Here is a 20,103-nt window from a genome sequence, read left to right on the forward strand (position 1 = left end):
AAAGTACCATTTAAAATTCTGTAAACAATTCATTTTTTCTTTGTAAACTTTACCACTTACCTTTCACATTAGAGTGCCTATAGATGCTTTCAGCAGCACAACCTCTATCTAACTGACTATGGCCCCATCATCCATCTATTTCTATGGAGTGGAGAGGATGGAAGGCGTGCACATTGATATGCTCACTGGGTATCAAGCTGCCTGGGGCACCTGGATGATGGGGAGGGGAGAGGTGGTTTGTGACAACTCTTTTTTTTTTAAGTAACAAGTTTACAAAACAAAATATTAAGTTATAATAAACTAACAAGACATGAACAGCTTCCAATTTGTTCAAGTCAAGACAGATCTGTATTTCTCTATGTTTCCACGCTGCTGAGTGTTGTGTGATTCTGTTTGAAGCTCCTAGGTGCTAACATAATATAAATGTTAATAATCAGAAAACAACTAAATGTACTGTTATTGTAACAGCAGTCCTCCAGTGAAGGGTCTCAATTATGCTATAGATGAAAGGGGGGCATAACATCTGAAAACACAGTAAAAGGAAGAAATTAAAAGTCACTAATTAGCCAGCTTTGCTTCTCAACTGGTAATTTATCTAACTAAAGATTCGATCTTTATCATTTAACTGTAGAAGCAATTGTATTAACAGGTACATACAGGAAATAATGAACCTAGAACAAAGAAAAACAGTCAAGCACAGCAATATTTGCTTTCCACTAAACATTTGACTTTTTTGGGGTGGGATGAGGGGAGTGGAACATCAGACTATGCAAGAAGAGCTTGTTAAATATACACATTTCCCTTTGGCACGAGTGCTTTTGCTTGTCTTTCTATTGTTTATGTTTCCCATCACATCCGTTTGTATCAGTGTGAGTCTTCAGTATGTAGTTTCTTTCAAAAACTGAAGGAAAACGAATCATTGCTGACACAGTGCACATAAATACCATATTAGAAATAACGGCTATCATTTCTGTTCTTCATTATGAGGAAGGGGGTTATTTTTAATAGCTTTGTTTTTATTTATTTTTTTAGAAAAAACAACTTTCTGGTCTCCAAACCTCTGCTGTGGCTGTTTGGTAACTTGTAGTTTTAACGGCTTAATGTGGAGAAACTGTGGCCAACTGGATTGTTACAATCATAATATTTTTAAAATCTGTATTAGTGGAGTCCATTTGGAAAAAAAATTCCATTAACAGTATAAATCAAAAACGACAAGCATCCAGAGGACAGGGGAAATGACCCACCATTACTGAAGACAAAAAAACAGGCCGGAGAAAATTGCTCCAGAGAATACAGCTACTATACCGCAGGGGAGCATGAAAACAAATATCTGAGCTATTTTATAGGGAACATTTTATTTCATGGCTATAGTGCTATTATTCAGTCAAATAAATATTTTTCTTTAGTTCAAGTTGGAATTCAGATGCGTATTATCTGGCAGTAATTTGAACCTGCCTTTGATTATCCCTTCAAAAATGGCCTCTGATTTTCTTCAGCCAGTCAGAGTCAAAATTGAAGCGGTGTTGATTCTGGCCCCATTGCAAAATGTTTAAGTTGATATGGCTGAAATGAGCTGCAAAAACAAATATGCTCCTTTATGGGCCTGATTTTACTGTCACGTTTTCCTTGTAGCATCTCATTTACACAAGTGCAAATCAGTAGTAACTTCACTGAAGTCAACAAAGAGAATCAGGCTCAGAAGGTACATTGACTGTTGAAGACAAATAATTCAGAAAAATCTTTTTACTGGCAGTAAATGTATCTATTAAATGCAAGATGGCCATTTTCTTCTTTGGAATATAAAGTTATATTGCTGAGAGTGCCCAGGAGGAATACATTTGCCCACCATAATTCCAGAACTTCGTATGTTATCCTAGCAACTGTTTAAGGAGATTTTTACACCTCGGTCATCCCCAATTTAAAACATGGCTTACTTCTGTGGAGGCTAATGACTTTTGGTCAGTATCCTATGATGGCTGGACAGCAGCTTTTGTGGGTTTGGGGATGTGGATAGCTGTGAGCTGGACTGAGACCTCTGGCAACAAGAATGCACTGCCATTTATGATTGTCAACTGACTTAATCTGATCAGAGAAGGCAGGAGCTGAACAGACTCAAAGTGTCTCTCTCCATCATACCTTGGCAGAACCTCCGCTAGGACTAACATAGGCAAGGCATTTGTGGACAGTTGTGTTGCTGCTGGCCATTGCTGTAGTTGTTCTGGAGTTACTAATATAGAACACAAAAAAGCCGTGTTAAAAAAACATTCAGGTTCCATAGTCCAGCACTCCAAAGCCAGGAAGTGCCCGAAGTAAGGCTGGCTGTACAACCTGAATTCATCCCCCTTGGGGGTTGCAATTTATTTCAAGAAAGTTTCAGTGTAATTTAAGGCATGTAATTTACATATTAATTTGGATACAGCCCTTAATTCCATGATCACATACTATTTTTCCCCACAGGAATCCCCACCATTCTCCCCTAAGCCAATTGGCTCCCAGTCTCCTTGCCCAACCAGTCCTACCCTCCCCTGGCTCCCAATCCCATTCTCCTTTCCCAGCAAGCCCCAGTTTTTCCCTCCAACTTCCAGTCACAATTTGTCTACCCTACTGTCAGGGTTCCCTCCCCACTCTGAACTCTAGGGTACAGATGTGGGGACCCGCATGAAAGACCCCCTAACCTTATTTCTACCAGCTTAGGGTAAAATTTCCTCAAGGCACAAATTCTTTGCCCTTGGAGAGTAACACCAAGTGATTTAACAAAGAATCAGGGAAAAGACCACTTGGAGTTTCTATTCCCCCAAAATATCCCCCCAAGCCCTTATACCCCCTTTCCTGGGGAGGCTTGAGAATAATATCCTAACCAATTGGTTACAAAGTGATCACAGACCCAAACCCCTGGGTCTTAGAACAATAGAGAAATCAGTCAGGTTCTTAAAAGAAGGATTTTATTAAAAAAAAAAAAAGGTAAAAATCACCTCTGTGAAATGAGGATGGAAAATAACTTTACAGGGTAACAAAAGATTCAAAAACACAGAGGATTTCCCTCTGGGCCAAACTTTAAAGTTACAACCCCCGCCCCAGAATACACCTTCCTCTCAGCACAGAGGAAATCACAAGCCAAAACAAAAATAAGCTAACACATTCCCTTGCTAGTACTTACTAATTCTAATGGAGTTGGATTGCTTGCTTCCTTGATCTGTGTCTCGCAAGCACACACAACAGACAGACAAAACCTTCCCCTTCCTTCTCCCCCAGATTTGAAAGTATCTTGTCCCCTTATTGGTCCTTTTGGTCAGGTGCCAGCCAGGTTACCTGAGCTTCTTAACCCTTTACAGGTAAAAGGATTTTGTGCCTCTGGCCAGGAGGGATTTTATAGTACTGTATACAGGAAGGTTGTTACCCTTCCTTTTATATTTATGACACCTACTCTCTCAGACCCAGTCTCACCAGACTCCTTGTCCCAATCTACTCCTTTCCCTCCCTGTGCTCTGACTTTTGTCCCCTCTGCATTCAAATCAGATGGTTTCTTCTTCCATGCTGCTTGAGTTCTGGGGGGACAAGGGAGTGTGGTCATTGAGTGCCCAGCCCCACTCCAGCACACACAGCAGCTAGGAGCAGCAATTACAGGGAAAGTCCAACTTTGCCCCATAGCCCTGCATAGGAATATGCCCACTCACTCTGTGGGAATGGCACATGTACAGTGTGGTCAACACTAAGAGCTGTGAGAGGGCTGAGCATGCCCAGGGAAGCAAAATATGTTCTTTCCTAGCCTTGTTCTGGGATATGGCTGAATTGTTTAGATTGAAATTTTCCCCCCAAAAATCAGCCTGAGGCAGACATCAAGCATGGAAAATTTCAGCCCAAATAGTTAGTTTGGCAAAGCTATAACCACTGAAAACAGGGTCTTATAATGAGAAATATCAGGCAAACTTCATAGGCGGCGCTACTAGCTCTACCAATGTTTTTTAATTACACTTTGGTCTACAGCGTTGACCAACCTGCACTTCTCATCAGTGACTGACATGTTCCTTTTCATATGAGTTTTGACATACTGCAAGCACAATGTTGGCAAAATTAACTCCTTTTTATTAACTCCTTTTTATTAACTTTTTGATTCTCCAGTATAAAGACAAAATTCAGAATTTTTCAAAAGCCACTGTTGAAAGGTTGAAATCTTGGATCCTGATCCTGCTTCAAGATTCCCATTGGAAGCGGTTTTACATTTTGTAGTAGGCCAAGTGAGTATAACCTGCAAAGACAAAAATGTTGAACTTCATACCAATTCTCCATTCTGACTGAGGGAAATAATTTTGGTTTTACTTAATTCTAGAGATAGGAAAAGTGCATCTAAATGCAGATCATTGGGTTTGAGCCAGAATATGTGGTTTGTAGGAAGCCGCTGTCTAAAATGGGGTTAGCTGAAAAAAGGTTACACACATCCTCAATAAGCATAAGAAGATGGAAGAAACTTTCCTCCAGGTAGGTTGTTCCACAACTGACCATTATGGAGTATCTTGCCCTTTCTTTTGAACCATCTGGTGGCCATTGTCAGAAATTGGAGCTGCCATACTGAATCAGATCAGTGGTCCAGCTAGTTAGGTATCTTGTGTTCAACATCTGGATCTGAACTTTATGACTAAAGAATCTTTTATCTGAATTCATTTCAAAATGTATAATCTCCATCAAATCTGAATCTGGAGCAAAGACAGCATGCACACACAAACATACACCCCTCCTCCACACTCAAACTCCCTCCCTCGCATATACTAATCAAGTGCTTTTGGTGCACCTGTTTGCAGCAGGACCATTACACCTGTGAGGGGGATTAGACGATAAGGCAACAAACAGTATCAACAAATTACACTGAAATTTTCTTGAAATCAACTGTAGCTTCACAACGAAATAGCACTTCAGATCAGGGCCACTTGAGATTGATTATTTTAAAATGTGAGACTAAGGATGCAAGTCTTCATTCATCTTCCATACACATCCAGAACAATGGACTTCTCAGAACATCCGTGGCTTTGTGAAGTGTAAAGAATAATAGTTATTATGTATCGGTATTGAGCCTGACCCTTGGTAGAACTGTACAGTCAATGGAAAACAGTTACTCATATCATACAACTGCTCTGTGTTCTTATTCTCTTTATTTTTTAAGACCAAGTGAACATTAAGCTGGGTTTTAAACTAATGAAGGTACCTTCAAGAATTTCTTGTTAATGTGATGATATATTGGCATTTGTTTCGCATACTTTACCAATCACCAGCTACATTTTGAGATCAAGTCAGATCAAGTGAGAGACGACAAATTATAAACAGATATGCAAGGCCATTACTACGGTCTCTTGTAACATTTTCTGGAGGAAATCCTGAATTATAATTGACAGTGAGCTATTAGTGAAATGTCCACTCACATACTCATGAACCGAAGGAAACTAAACTTTGGGAATATCTTAAGCCTCTCTCCCCATGCTCAGCCAGAAGTTAACTGATTAGCTCAAATGACCATCCGTATTTGCCAGTTACCAATATATTGCTTTATTTCTTGGTAGTAAATTAAGGCTTTATAGTGAGATTCACACAGTCCAGGCCAATTGAAGACATCAGAATCTTTAACAACCCATGTAGCAGTGTTCATTCCATTTAGCCAGGGCAGAAAGGTAGCAACTTGTTATAAACACTTAAATGTCACTAGTGAGACCTCGAGTGCCAATGGCTCAGCCAAATTCACACCAACCTTGAGAATGGATTCAACAGCTTAACTCTCCTTGGGGACAGTGAAGAGAATAGCTAGCTGGGATAAAATCCACTCTGCAACCTCCTGAGAAATCAGCTTTGTGAAAAAAGGAAGCTAAACTGATGTTAGTTGTCATAAAATGGCACCACTCCCTAACATACACCGATTAGTGACACAGCGGTAATGAGGAGCTGTAAGAGCTTTTCCCCACAATTATTTTGGCTCTTACCCCTTGTCTCTTTTGGACAGTGTTATTTAATTCAGAGGGAACTGAAGGCTGTTTAATGAGTTTGCCCATGAGACCACAATATCCCGCAAGTGAAAAAATACACAAACTGACAAACGGAGAAGCAATCTGTACAGGCTAAAGATCTTTTCTCAGAAGTAGGACACATCCTGCCAGCTTTGCCTTTTATACATTGTGTGAGTGAGGCTACAGATTATTTCCTCAGTGATTATGTATGTTCTTAAACACATGGATTTTCACTTCATCTCAGTGACATTGTTAATGTTGTCTGGAGACGATGCAGCTACTGTTCTTTGAAAAGCAGACAGAGCGTTTTCCTTCCCACATCTCTCTAGCAGAGACATTTACAGTGATTGAACCTAACATATGAACCAGTTGTCAATCATGTGTAGGGGGCCTGCCTGAAAATATCACTTCTAATGAGTCTGGCTTTCAGATCTAAGGACTGGAAGGTACTTCCCAGAAAAAAGTGGGAAAGTAGTTGCCAGAAGACTGTGATGGAAGTTACCATGAAATGATCACATGCTCAGGGAAAGAAGGGGACAACGAGCAGGGAGAAGCCTCAACATTGATTGCACTGGCAAGAGAGAGCAGCTATAACAGTAACACCTGTTAGAGTAACAATCTTCAACCATATGGGGCAGTACTGATATGCAATTTTTTGCTCAACAATGGCCATTTCTTCAGTTGAAAGGAATGTGCTGTCATGGCTGCACAGAATCCAATTCTAAGATGGATAGCATTCCAAATCCCTCTTTCCCAAAGACGTGATCTGATATCAGGGTAATGAATTCCAAGCCTTGAAATCTACTATCCATCCTTTAAATAAGAAGGCCCTAGAAAATGTACGTGCTTCTGTGTATAAATACCTAAACATTCCTTTTACTTAAAAGGAGTCTCAGTTGCAAAGGCTCCTTTTACCGATAAAGGAATCTATCTTAAAACAAAAAAACTTCAAATCCAGACTCCAGCGAGAAACTGCTGAATTGGAATTCATTTGCAAATTGGATACTATTAATTTAGGCTTAAATAGAGACTGGGAGTGGCTAAGTCATTATGCAAGGTAGCCTGTTTCCTCTTGTTTTTTCCTACCCCCCCCCCCCAGATGTTCTGGTTTAACTTGGATTTAAACCTGGAGAATGGTCAGTTTAGATGAGCTATTACCAGCAGGAGAGTGAGTTTGTGTGTGTATGGGGGTGGGGGGGATGTGAGAAAACCTTGATCTATGCAGGAAATAGCCCGACTTGATTATGTAAAGAGTTGTCACTTTGGATGGGCTAGCACCAGCAGGAGAGTGAATTTGTGTGGGGGGGTGGAGGGTGAGAAAACCTGGATTTGTGCTGGAAATGGCCCACCTGTTGATCACTTTAGATAAGCTATTACCAGCAGGACAGTGGGGTGGGAGGAGGTATTGTTTCATGATTTCTGTGTGTATATAAAGTCTGCTGCAGTTTCCACGGTAAACATCTGATGAAGTGAGCTGTAGCTCACGAAAGCTCATGCTCAAATAAATTGGTTAGTCTCTAAGGTGCCACAAGTACTCCTTTTCTTTTTGCGAATACAGACTAACACGGCTGTTCCTCTGAAAACAGGCTCTGTGGCAACAACGAGAGTTACTGTGAGACAGCCCAACTACTGGGGACTTTCATAGGTTTGCCCTTGTATGACCCACTCTGAGACACTTCCCTAATCCCTGGAGTGCTGCTGCAGTATTTTAATTCACAGTAGTAGCAAAATGGGATTTTTCAGACCAATTTGCAGCTAAGTAAAACGTTGAATTTTCCCCTTAGTTGCCTGGAAAGGAGTATCTGCTGCTTCCTACATTTCTTAAAAATGTTCCTTCCACTCAAGTGCTAGTGACACTGCTAAGTGGACCCAAAGGTCCCCAGTACTAGCAAAGGATGCTTCCAAGCCAACAGAAAAGGCCCGTGCTGGATTAGCGGGAGTAGTAGGTTAACACATTAGTGATCCACATATAAGCTGTTGAAGAGGTATCCCAGGATGGGTAGGATTTTCAAATGCCCTCGGTGCTCGCTAATTCTGCTCCCATTGACTTTATCGACTTTAAGTCAATGGGATCAGAGCTAGGCCAACATCGAACGCATTTGAAAATGCCACCCAATACTGCCCTGGAGATTGCTGGAACATGGTTAAGGAACTCCAAGAAGATGCTACTTAGACAAGGTGGTGTTGCATCAGCCATGCTGGAGGAATTTGGGGGGTGGGTTTCGAGAAAAATAGTGCCCCTGCAGCGTCATGAACACAGCTGGAGCTCAGACTGAATGCTGCTCAAGTTGCACCGCAAAGGGAGTGATTATGTGCTATTCCCCTTGGAGAGCTAGTTCAGGCTAGCAAAGGGTCAGGATTACCAGGGGCATAGCACTGCCATGGTGCTGTGGAGTACTCACTGCTTTTAGGTTAAGGAAGCATCTCCGCAGAGACACAATCAAATAACAAAGTGATAGTTTAAAACAAAAAAATATTCTTTTTAAAAAACAAACCTCACCAGCACCATACAAGAAAGCTGACTCCCACGACCATAGAGAGAAGAGCTAGGTACTGTTTGTGGGAGCGTGTGTTTATACATCAATGTTTTTAATCAAGAGGTGCAGAGTGTCCTTTCAGAAAAAAGCGGGGTTGGTGTGCTCAATAATACAGCGCTTGCAATGGCGTTTAACAAAACGGAGAGCGTCCACGGAAACCTCACAGTCCTGCACGTTCAGCATCTGCAGGTCAAAGCAGTTTGCAGCTACAATCTGTAGGCCCTGGCCTGTGATGCTCTCACATGACTTCAGGCTCAGGCGCTTCAAGTTGAAGCAGTTAAGGGCCAGAAACTCCAGGCCGGTGTCTGAGACCAGTGGGCACTTGCCAATATCCAGCGATTTGAGTTTTGTGCAATTTTTGGCGAGGTACTCCACGCCGTGGTCCGTGATGCCCTCGCAGCCCCGCGCATTGAGGTAGCGCAGTTTGCTGCAGTACTTGGCAATGTAACGGATACCCACGTCTGTGATGCGACCGCAGTGTGCGATGCTGAGGTACCGCAGACGCGTCTCCAACTTGGCGATCTCCCGCATGCCGAAGTCGCTGACGAAACGGCAGTCGCTCACGCTCAGCTCCTTGATGGATGTGCAGTAAATCATTAGGTAACGGAGGCCTTCATCGGTGATGCGGACGCAGCGGCGCAGGTACAGATGAGTCAGCTGAGTGCAGTGTGCGGCGATGGTGTGCAGGCCTTCGTCCTCAAGCACAAAACAGTCTGTCATGTCCAGGTAGCGGATAGAGATCTGTTTGCCATGTAACGGGGACAGCTTGATGGAGGCTTCGCGGGTCAAACTAATGCATGTCACTTTCGAACAGCCTACATGGAAAAACACAATGTTAATAAGTTGCAAAGCAACTCCTCTGGCAGGATGGGGGAGGTTGGCGTGTAACTGCAGACCTCAACACACGGGTAGTTATGCAGACATCTCAGTGCTGCCAGACCCCAGAAAGTACTCTGATGAAACAGACACTAGTCCAGGTTCTGCCACAGCAGCCATTCATCTTAAATAACTCCACTGAAGTCAGTAAAGTTACTCCAGTAATCTAAACAACATCAGAACCACAGAAGCGTGGTTTTTCCATGTCCCAAATTAGGTCAGATCATGGCCCTCAATTTCTTTATGAAGGGACAGATTCTGAACTCTGTTACCCCAGCACAACTCCAGTAATGGTTTTGGACAACCTGGGGACCACAAGTACATCAGCGCACACTGTTCTCTGGGCTGTGGCGATGTCACCACTGATTTACTTCGGGCATGTCTAGGCTGCCCCGCAGTTCAAACTACAAACGTGAATACCAGTGTGCACTGAAGTGCTGCACTGTATCGCTCCCCTGTGGATGCTCCAGGTGCAAATTAAAAGGTCTCTAGGTTACATTAATGTAGCCCTTTTCTGACAGGGAGATGTTAACACAAGCTAGGAACCTCTTCGTTTGCGCCACAGTGCAACATGGGGGAGTGACAGCACAGCACTTTGGTGCAGACGGCTATTCACACCCCCAGAGTCCAAACTGTGGGGCAGTGTAGACATGCCCCCAGTTGGTGTTCCAGCATCAGAGGCCATTTTACTGTCCAGCACCGCAAGAAACAAAAGGGAACCCCCAGGCCCAGATGGGCTAATGTTTGGGGAACAGAAATGTATGGTCTGCCCTATTGATGCCAATCGGGCTAGTAACCAAGTGACACCCATCTAGCAACTGGATGACAATTATAGTGTATGTCATGGCATCTTATATTCAAGCAACACAACCAGCCTGACCCTTGAATGTGCAGAAAATCTGGAAAATCACATGCAGCACTCGAATGCTAATCTCTCTCCTCTCCATTGTGATTCCCTTTCAAAGTATGTTATATTAAGCAGAGGACCTTTTCTTTCTTATTTTCCATAATAATAATAATAATAATAATGCAGAGCACTAACCACCAGGCCAGCCAGCCACAGGACCAAACACAGAATTACCAGGAATTCAATCCAGGGACCAGCTTCAGCCCTGACATGAACAGGTGCATTTCTCCCATTTCCTCCTTCTTGGGGTCATGGGGAACTAAGGAGTGCAGCAGAGGCAGCAGGGTCCTTCCCTGAGAGAGGGATGGGGTAGAGGAAGAAAGCACCAAGTGTCACTCTGAAGCCCATTAACTCTGTAGCGACACATCTGGCCTGTTCCATTCTACAGTCTTTAGCCAAGGAAGATAGGACAATGTAGCACAGGCCCTTTGGGGTGTGACAAAAAGTAAAGCAAGAAAATCAGTGTAGATGCCAGGATGAAACAAGTAAAACAGGGAAATTAGAGGTGGCATTAGAGCTGTAGGAACCTCAAAAATTGCCTGTTTGACTTATGCACTCATCATACTAGGTTTACAGTAGGAGCTTTGATTTAGACTTTTGCTTTGGTCAAACAGATGCAAAGTTTAACTGAAATCGCACACTACGTGCAAGTGGCAAGTACTGCACAGCACCTGGGGAAGCCCTAGGATCTTGAGACAGGAAGAACCATTTTGATTAGTCAACAGTGTCCTCAGAAAATCAATACCCCTTTTTCCCTTTTGGATATTCTGGTTCAGGTCTCTGCAGATGATGGTGTGGTTTATAATGAGAACAATCAACCGAATCTGGAAGACTCAGAATAAACAAATGTGTGCGCACACACACACGACGGCTGCAAGGAGAGATCCAAAGGGAGGCAATGCAATTGGAGTTCAGCCATGTAAACATTCCTTAGACTAGACAACAGAAGATGGCACAAGGGCCTACTCCTCCAGTTGGGTCTGCCCAAGTGGATGCTGGCAACCTGGCACAACCCCACTTATGTCAGTGCAGTTTGGCGTGAGCACGAGGGTCTGTCTGCACGGATCTGACTGCAGGACAGTGGTATAAATGTGGACTCTTTACAAACAGATTAGGATTTATTTTTAAAATTAAGATAGTGAGAATGAAGGTCTGCAGACAGAGAGAAGGAGAAGAAAATTCTGCTTGTTGAATATTCGAGAAGAGGGAAATATGAATGACTAATGCATTTCTGAGATGAAAATGAAAAGTTGAGTCTCCCCGCAGGGCTGGATTTACTGTACATGGCCATGTGATCACTGTTTTGACAGGCTCAGCATCTCCTTGTTGTCTAGTTACTTTGGCTACAACATATGATATTTGTTGGGAAGGGTGTTCAGAATGATTTCACCAGAAGAAAAGAGTGCACATTGATTATAGGACTTTTTTTTTTTTTTAAGTGAAGTGACATTTTTCTGGGTCTGTAACAATTTTTCTGTCCCAAATAATAAAGATATAAAAACAAACCCTCATACAGCAAGATTTTTCCATAGAGGAAATGTAACTAATTTAAAATGCAGGAGAAACTTCCAAGTGGAATGAAAGAACCTTGGCCAGCATATGTTGGATAATAGTTTGCAGTCAAGCTCAAACAGCTCCTGGAGTTATCTGAGGCCTGCTAAAGGAGTGGATGTTGAGAGTTACAGAATTTATGTTGTGGAAAACTCTGATAGTTAATAGGGATGCCTGTTTTTGACATTAAAATATTGATATCTTATCAGTGCCAAAGAATAGCCCTTAAGAACAAAGAGACAGCTGAATGAAACATATGGAAGTGAAATTCTTTACATTAATTAGGTTTTCTTTTGGGTCAAAGAGATCCAGGCTTTCATAGTTTTATTGATAGATCATATACTGTGACCAAAACTGCCACGGTCTCCATTATGTCACACAGCACACCCACCTAAGCTTTCATGCTTGTTACTATACCACATGTCATGTGTAAGCCCAAGCCTTTTTTTCAACTACCCCTAGCATTTAATCACAGAGGAATCTCAATATTTTGGGCTAGATTTTGGCCAAGAGTCCATCAGAGTCCAGCTAGACACATTAGGTTCAGAGAGAGACTGCAGCAGTCGGAGCTGCCAGGAGAGCATTACAACCAGAATTCCTCCGGGGGGCTCCCAGGCAGCACACTCTGGTGTGTGTCCTGCATCAGCCTTGAAGAAGGCGCATTCTCGCATCTCGATGCTCTACTAGTGCCTCCCTCACTCTTGTCCCCTTACAGGTACTTAGGTCCCACAGGGACTCTAGGAAAGAAAAGCATCGAAGCTCCCCATTAGGATCCCACCAATCCCTGTGTGCAGGCTAAAGAGGGACGGGAACCTCTTTGTGCCCTCTCCCGCTTGTGCATTTGCACAGAGGCTGATCAGAATTTGACTCCGGCTCTTAAACACTGCTCATGCAGAGCTGCACATTTGCAGAGCACTTCTCCTATTTAGGCTGCAAGCTTCTTGGAGCAGAGATCCGCTCTTACTCTGCTTGCAAAGATAAAAACATGAGAAAAGGGAGAAAGGTGGTGTGTGGATTATTGATGAGAAGAAGAAGGTAGGAACTGTGGCTTGAATAGGAGCTGTCCACACAGCTATTGTTTGTACAGCCCAATCTCCCCCTCCAATCTCTGGGGTGTCACCTACAAACCCTAAACATGGCTAATCCCCTCTCTTCCCCTCAGCTCCCACATGACCTTTTTGGATCAGGGTGCCTCTTCCTGGTGACCCTCCAGAAACTCACAAGGGAGAAGCAAAAAGAAAAGGAGTACTTGTGGCACCTTAGAGACTAACCAATTTATTTGAGCATGAGTTTTCGTGAGCTCACGAAAGCTCATGCTCAAATAAATTGGTTAGTCTCTAAGGTGCCACAAGTACTCCTTTTCTTTTTGTGAATACAGACTAACACGGCTGTTACTCTGAAAAGGGAGAAGCAGTTTCCTGATGGCCAGATATTCGGGTAGCGGGCTACCTGTCCCCCGGATGATAGGGGGCAGACCTAGTCCCACTTGAAATGGATGTAAAGAGAAATGGGAAACAGCAACTGGAAGAACTAGGCTGGTTCCTATGGGTGATAAGAGATTTTTAAGGGTGCTTGCATAGTACATGAACCTGAACCTCTGTATGATCCAGATTTGGATCCAACCTGCAAGGCCCTGGCAGCCCTGGAGACACACATTAAAGCAGATCTGACATTCTCTCCCATAGAGGGCCTTGCTATGCATTCACTAGATCACACATAGTTAAAAACACCTGAGATAATTGCTGGCCCTATCGTGTTGCATTTGGTTTGTTTAGGTAGATGCATTTCACCTCCCTTTGCATGTGCCAGCAAGTACAGCATAGTGTGCAAAGCATTTGAACAGTGAAGTTACTCAGCGAGATCATTACACAGCCTGGCATACTGCCAAGCAGCCCTTCACACACCACAGGCTGACAGCAAAGAGGAGGTAAAAATAATACTCAGCCATCGAGAGGAAGGAGAAATAATGGGATCCTGTTTTCGAAGCACTTTCACAAGTACCCTCTATAACAAATGCTTTGAAAATTAATTTAGAAGTGGGCTCCTCAGCTCCAAAAACAAAGGCTTGCTGAAGATGCAAAACCCAGCTCTGGATTTTACGCACCCCCAAAGTTCAAGAGCATTGGTTTAGCGCTCTATAGAGGTTAGGGCTATTCTGAAACGTTTGACATTCAAACATATGAATGTTATAACTAGTCAGTTTAATATAAACTAGTTATAAACTAGTCAGTTTAATATTATAACCCTCCATTTCACACCTGGGTAATTTAAACCAAAGAGGCTAAAGGTTTCGTGTTAAACAACACAATTGCATCTTAGCTATTATGCTGACAATTAGTCAAACAGCTCCCTCTCACTTCGCTTTATTAAACCTCTTTCAGTTACCACAAACAGCCTTGTTTACTTACACTATACTGGGAAAACCATGGAACTGACTGTACACAGTGTTGCCAAATGCACAATTTCTCCTGTTTGTCTGGATGTTTCATGCAGCAACACAGCAAAGAAGAACATCTTAAAAATAGGAAGCTGTGACTGGAAGGCCACAAAAATTGGTAGGGGAACTCGGGCTCCTTTGGAAACCGCAGCGTTTGTCAGTTTTCAAAAATGAGTTCAAAGTAGCTCCGTGTTCTGCTCCTGTCTCTAAAGAGGTTGGGCACCTAGCTCCTTAAGGCTCCTTTGTGTCCTTTTAAGGGACTTTCCAGTCAACTGGGATTTACATCTGGGATTCTCCAAGATTACAGTGGGAGTCACTACTGGAGCCAGGAACTCTAGCATTCTAATCTCTGCTTTCAGTTCACTGGGCCAGGAGACGTATGGTCTGAGCACAGGACTGCACATCCAATTCATTGCATGCTTTTCCTTTGGTCTTTGGACTAATCTTGCACCACTGAATTTAACTGGAATTTTCCTCTTGATTCAGTGGTGATAGGATCAGGCTAATGTGTTATGAAGGCTTCACCATGGAGTCTGATGAATGGCATTTAAAAAAATTATTAAAGCAAAGTTGCAATAAAACATTAACCTACTACCTCGTACATTACTTATTCAGGATCAGGTTAATACTCAAAGAACCTGGCTCAAGATTCTGGCTTGCTGGCTGAGGAGCCCCCCTCTCCTGACTACACTAAACAGGGGGGACCAAATTTCTAAATACCTATCCTCTTTTTGGTGCTTCTCCTCTTGTGCACATACTTGGTATGAAAGCTTTTCCATTACAAGAACAATCCATATTTTACTCTCCCACCATTCCATCGGAGGAGGCAGGGGAGGGTCACATTTTTCCAATAATGTGTAATACAATGTCTAGCTGCTAACAATAAAAAAGAAATTAATTTTACTAGCTCCTTTACTGGAGCATTAAGTAAGCAGGGCCAGGGATCTCTAGGAAGCTGGCATTTTGTCATAAGAATCTCTTTCATTTCCTCGCAAGTGGTCATAGGGTCACAACCACCACATGTGCAAGTATGTTTCCCTTTCCCCACATCCCCTCACAGAGCGCCTCTTAGAAGCACAAATATGATTGCTCTTAACTGGAGTCAAATACCATCTATACAATAATTTATAAAAATTGTCTTTAGGAGCTACACAACTTGAAGAAAGTATATCCCCTTTCTGATATAGGGCCCCATTAATCCAGATCAATTAATTTTTGTCCAAATCTGTCTCCCATCTTTTCATCTGGGTTCATTCCTATCAATGGATTTTTCAATCAAAATAGTATGCATCTTAAAAATTAAACATTTTGTTCCAGCTTGCTCCTGAGTTAACTCCTTAAATGTGGTTAAGATCTATATAAAGCTGCTTCATATCCAGATTTAACAATAAAATGTTTGACTTGTAAATATTGAAAATACAGGATATTTATGTTATTTATATTATTATATATCTCTTGGTCTAATTTCAAATCAGCACTCAGGAACAGCTGTCCGAACTGAGCATTCTCAGCTCTTACCTGCAACAAAGAGTAACTCTGAAATTTCCTAGGGATAAATTCCTGATTATTAATGCAAGTAAATAAGGCAGAAGGCCACTGTGACAGAAATGTAGAAAATTTGTCCAAAGCTGCTAAGGTGGTCTGGATGAAAAGGGGATTTTTTATTTCTGATCACCTACATTTCTTTTTAACCCAACAATTACTATGAATAGCTATATTTGGGCTCCAGTCTTATTTGGTTATACCCAGTGTTTGGATGGTCTATTGTTAATCCAATTGATGTAATATTTTAATTGTCAGGTGCTGAGTGCTATTTTTATGTTAGAGTGGGAGCATGCCCTGCAGTAACAATCCTTACAAAAATAAATACAGAGAAACTAGTGGTTAACTACTTTTATATTTGTATCATGCTTTTTCTCCCAAGGCATTTCAATTACACACACATTTGATCACTGAAGTGCAGACACTTATGGTACACACCTCTAGAAACTAAGGCTCCCTACGTCACTTCCCATAAGTTGTAGAGATTTAACTTGATCTCTAATGTCCATACAGAGTAGACAGGGCCTCCTCTTTTAAGGTCAACCCATAAGATTCCCCCTGGCTAAACTGCATGGCATTTGGTTTATCTACCTAAAGAATATGAAGGGCTGAGTTCACAATGAAGAGATTTGAATCAGTGGTATAAAAGAGCCTTTTGTGCAGCTCCAGTGACTTCAGTTGCATACAGGACTTTGGTAGCCAGAGTTGATGGCTTAGTGGTCTAAGCATCAAGTTCAAAATTCCCATAGTTGCTCGTTTACTGTGCTTGCACACACATGCACAATAGCAGATGTCCCATAAGAGCCAATGAAGGGTGTGCTAAAAGGGAGAAAAATGGGAGCATGTGGGCCTGAGAGAGCTCGTCTGGCTTCAGTGTTGCCAACTCTTGTTATTTTATAGTGAGTTCCACAAACTTTTCTTCCTGGAGCAATGTCCGGTTGAGCGTAGGCTCACACAGGCAATTGCTTCTTCACCAATACAGATAACATTTGTACTGGATGGAAATCAAGTATAACTGATTATTGATGTAATCTTACTAGGAGCTTTCAAGCAAGTTGATAAACTGTCACCTGTTTGTAATTTGATCTAGTCACCATCAAAACCATATGGAGGCATTTTTAAAAATGCCTGAGTGGTGAGGTTTGTAGGATATTTGCAAAGTTAATGTAAACCTCAAACATAAGATTTTCTGACATTTTCATTTTATGGATGTTCCCATGATAGTGTGTGAGTTTTATGATTAAAATATTTAATAATAGAATGGCCACCTGATATAATCTTCAGAGAGAATGCCAAGATAAAATCAATTTAAAAAAAAAAGTTATTACACATATTTATCTGTGTACTTGCCTGTAACTATGTCTAGGCATCAGAGAATTAAAAAAACTCTGACCTGTGTTGCTATTACATTATTACAATTCTTCATGTACTTACTTCAGCTGAACTCCTAGAACTTGGTCTAAATTCTACTCTTAGTTGCACTAGTGTAAATTCATGTACATCGGTGATGCTACTCCAGTTTTATACTGATGTAACTAAAGAGAGAGAAGAGACCAAATTCTGCCGTCAGTCAATCTTTTCCCCATATCTTGCGCTGATTTAGTATCAGCCTTTTCCTGCTCCTTTGGCAATTTCACTTCTTTGGATACAAGAAAATCTTCATCTCTAACTGTGGGCACTTGGAACAGTCCATCTGTTTTTAAATTTAGTATGAAAGTGTCCTCTCATATTTACATAGACTCTAGTTTTCCTTTCCTTCTGCTTTCATTTTTAACTGTAATTCTATTTAACTATGCAAGGTATGGTACACAGTATGTAAAAAGATGCTATAAAAATACAGTTGCACTGTATTGTTCGGAAAGAATTTTAAAATCCAGTTTATTTTTCAGTACCTATGGCATTCAGGCCAAATCCTCAAGTCATTCCTCTAGTAAAAGATCCATCAGGTCTGATTCTGAACTCAGACTGATGTGACTTCATTGGCTTTAATTAGTTTATGTGAGTTAAAATCCCACTGAAATCAATGGTCTTAATTCTGCTCTGAATAAAGGTTGACGGCTTTCAGCTTCCACTGAAGTTAGGTGCAGGTGAAGTACTTAGGACCTCATGGGTCCAGGCCCAGGGCATGGCCTGTGTTTACTTTTGTGGATCACTCAGTTTGGACACTGGGGGGAAAAAGACATTTTTGTTTCTAGATACTTCCATTTCCTGCGTTACACACACTAGTCCAGTGCTGAGTGTTAAGGACTTTAGCTTTGCAGATGAATGTTTAAATGAAATACAAAGCAACCCTGACTGACACATTTTATATTTCTAGTTCTATTTTTGTAGGGGATTTTAGCCACATTTTTCATCCTGGTGGACTTTGTGGAGGGAGACAAAGTGTGTGAGGTAATATCTTTTATAGGACCAACTTCTGTTGGTGAGAGAGACAAGCATTCCAGCTTGCACAGAGCTCTTCAGGTCTGTGAAAAGAAAAGGAGTACTTGTGGCAAAAGTACTCCTTTTCTTTTTGCGAATACAGACTAACACGGCTGTTCCTCTGAAACAGGTCTGTGAAAGTTACTCAGAGTATCACAGCTAAAGACAAGGTTTGAACAGATTGTTTAGCATAAGTAGTTAAGACATATTTCAAGGGACCAATCAAGGTGAAGTGGCCCATTAACACCCTTCCAGTCATAAAGAGGAAAGGGGGAGGGAGAGCAGCTGGGGGGTTGTTAGTGGGTTATAGATTGCTGTAACAAGCCATAAATCTAGTTTCTCTATTCAATCCATGATTTTTAGCATCTAGCCAAGTTATGAATTTAAGCTCCCATGGACACAGCTACTACCTCTCGTGGGGGTGGATTAACTACACTGACGGAAGAAGCTCTCCCACTGGCATAGTGGCATCTTCAGTGAAGCGCTGCAGCAGCACAGCTGCACCGGTGCAATGTTTCAACTGTAGACCTGCCCTCAGACACTTCTAACCTCCGTACGCAAAGTTCCTCTGGCTAGTCGCTAGTGTTATGTGGATTAAAAATATACATGAACCTTAGTGAAATCTAGCTCCAAATCCAAATTACACAGCAGGCTTTCATCTATATAATGGACCCAACCCAAACTTTGGGATCCAGACACCCCAAACGTTGGAACAGCTTTTATCTGGATTTGGATTTTGCAGCTCAGATCTTGAGCCTGCAGATTGCGTGGAGGAGCATTCACCAGCCCTAGACAACTCCTGTGCTGGGGAAATTTTCCCCTGGATTGTTGCTGCGCCTGTGTGTCATTGGAGTAGTGGCTGAGGATAGGGTGGGGAACAGATTCTTTGTTACTATTTCTTAGTTAGTTTTAATATTTTCCTCTTTATAATTAAAAGTTTTCTCTGCTCCAGCAGTTTATGAGACTGCAGTTCAGTATCTGCAAAGGATGTGTGGCTTCCAGCAAGGCCATTGCCAATAGGCTGTGTGGGTCTGATTCTTTGTTGTCCTGAACCTCTTGCAAACTGAGCCCAACACACTACTATTCTGATCCACTAGCAGCAATGTAAATAACTGCACAATGCGCAGGGCAACGGGGGTCAAGTCCTGTGCTCGTCCACAGGTCAAAAGAATGCCATCCAAGACACCCTGCTACCCTGGAGACAGATTTCATCTGGGAGAAGGGCAGTAACATTCAAATCACCAGTTATAACTCAGAACCCCAGAGTGAAATAAAATCAGAGAGGTTAACGGGCCTGATTTTCCATGGCCACACACCTGGTGGAGTCATTTATACCTATGGAAAGTGAGTGAACTGCCGTTCTGAGGAGGTAGCACTTTACACCATTTGCTCAGCTCCCTCTGCAGTCATTTATGTCTGTGCAATGGGTAAGCAGAACCAGTTAACTTAATTCAGCACTGAACTACACCCAGTGCAGTTGTGGGATCATGCAGAGGGTCTAACTCAGTGCCGAATTTCATCCCAGTGCCTCCACTGAGGCCCATCCTCCAACTCAAGCTCTGATCCATCTATATAATCATTATATAAGGGGAGCAAAATTCCCTATGGTTGACCTCTAATGAGAGCCTCCTGCCTTCAGACAGCACATCTGCTGCTCTAAACCATTGCAACACCACATAGAAGCTAAGAAGCTCCCTAATGTACATTAGTCAAGTCCCAAACAAAATTAGGCAGTGCCTAGATGTCAAAACGTATCCCTAGCTGAGGGTCTTGGCCCTTCCAAACTTCACTGTCCTTAACTCAGGGCCATATAGCTTTCGTGCTCCCAGAAAGCCCAGTTGCTGT

At 42.2% G+C, this 20,103-nt stretch overlaps 1 protein-coding gene across 5 annotated transcripts in view; it reads right to left on the minus strand.

Moving 5' to 3' along the window:
• Positions 1–4,016: 4,016 nt before the first annotated feature.
• Positions 4,017–20,103, minus strand: part of FBXL7 (F-box and leucine rich repeat protein 7) — a 332,196-nt gene continuing 316,109 nt past the window's right edge. For 2 of the 5 annotated variants that reach the window (XM_073332295.1, XM_073332296.1), the window contains one exon: positions 7,069–9,339. In XM_073332295.1, the coding sequence (XP_073188396.1) occupies positions 8,603–9,339 (737 nt within the window). In that variant the 3' untranslated portion in view covers positions 7,069–8,602. Of the gene's footprint in view, positions 4,247–7,068; positions 9,340–20,103 lie in introns of those variants that run through there. The other 3 variants (XR_012157376.1, XR_012157377.1, XM_073332294.1) reach the window with 3 other exon arrangements.

Source organism: Lepidochelys kempii, chromosome 2 (genome assembly GCF_965140265.1).
Source record: "Lepidochelys kempii isolate rLepKem1 chromosome 2, rLepKem1.hap2, whole genome shotgun sequence".
NCBI lineage: Eukaryota > Metazoa > Chordata > Testudines > Cheloniidae > Lepidochelys > Lepidochelys kempii.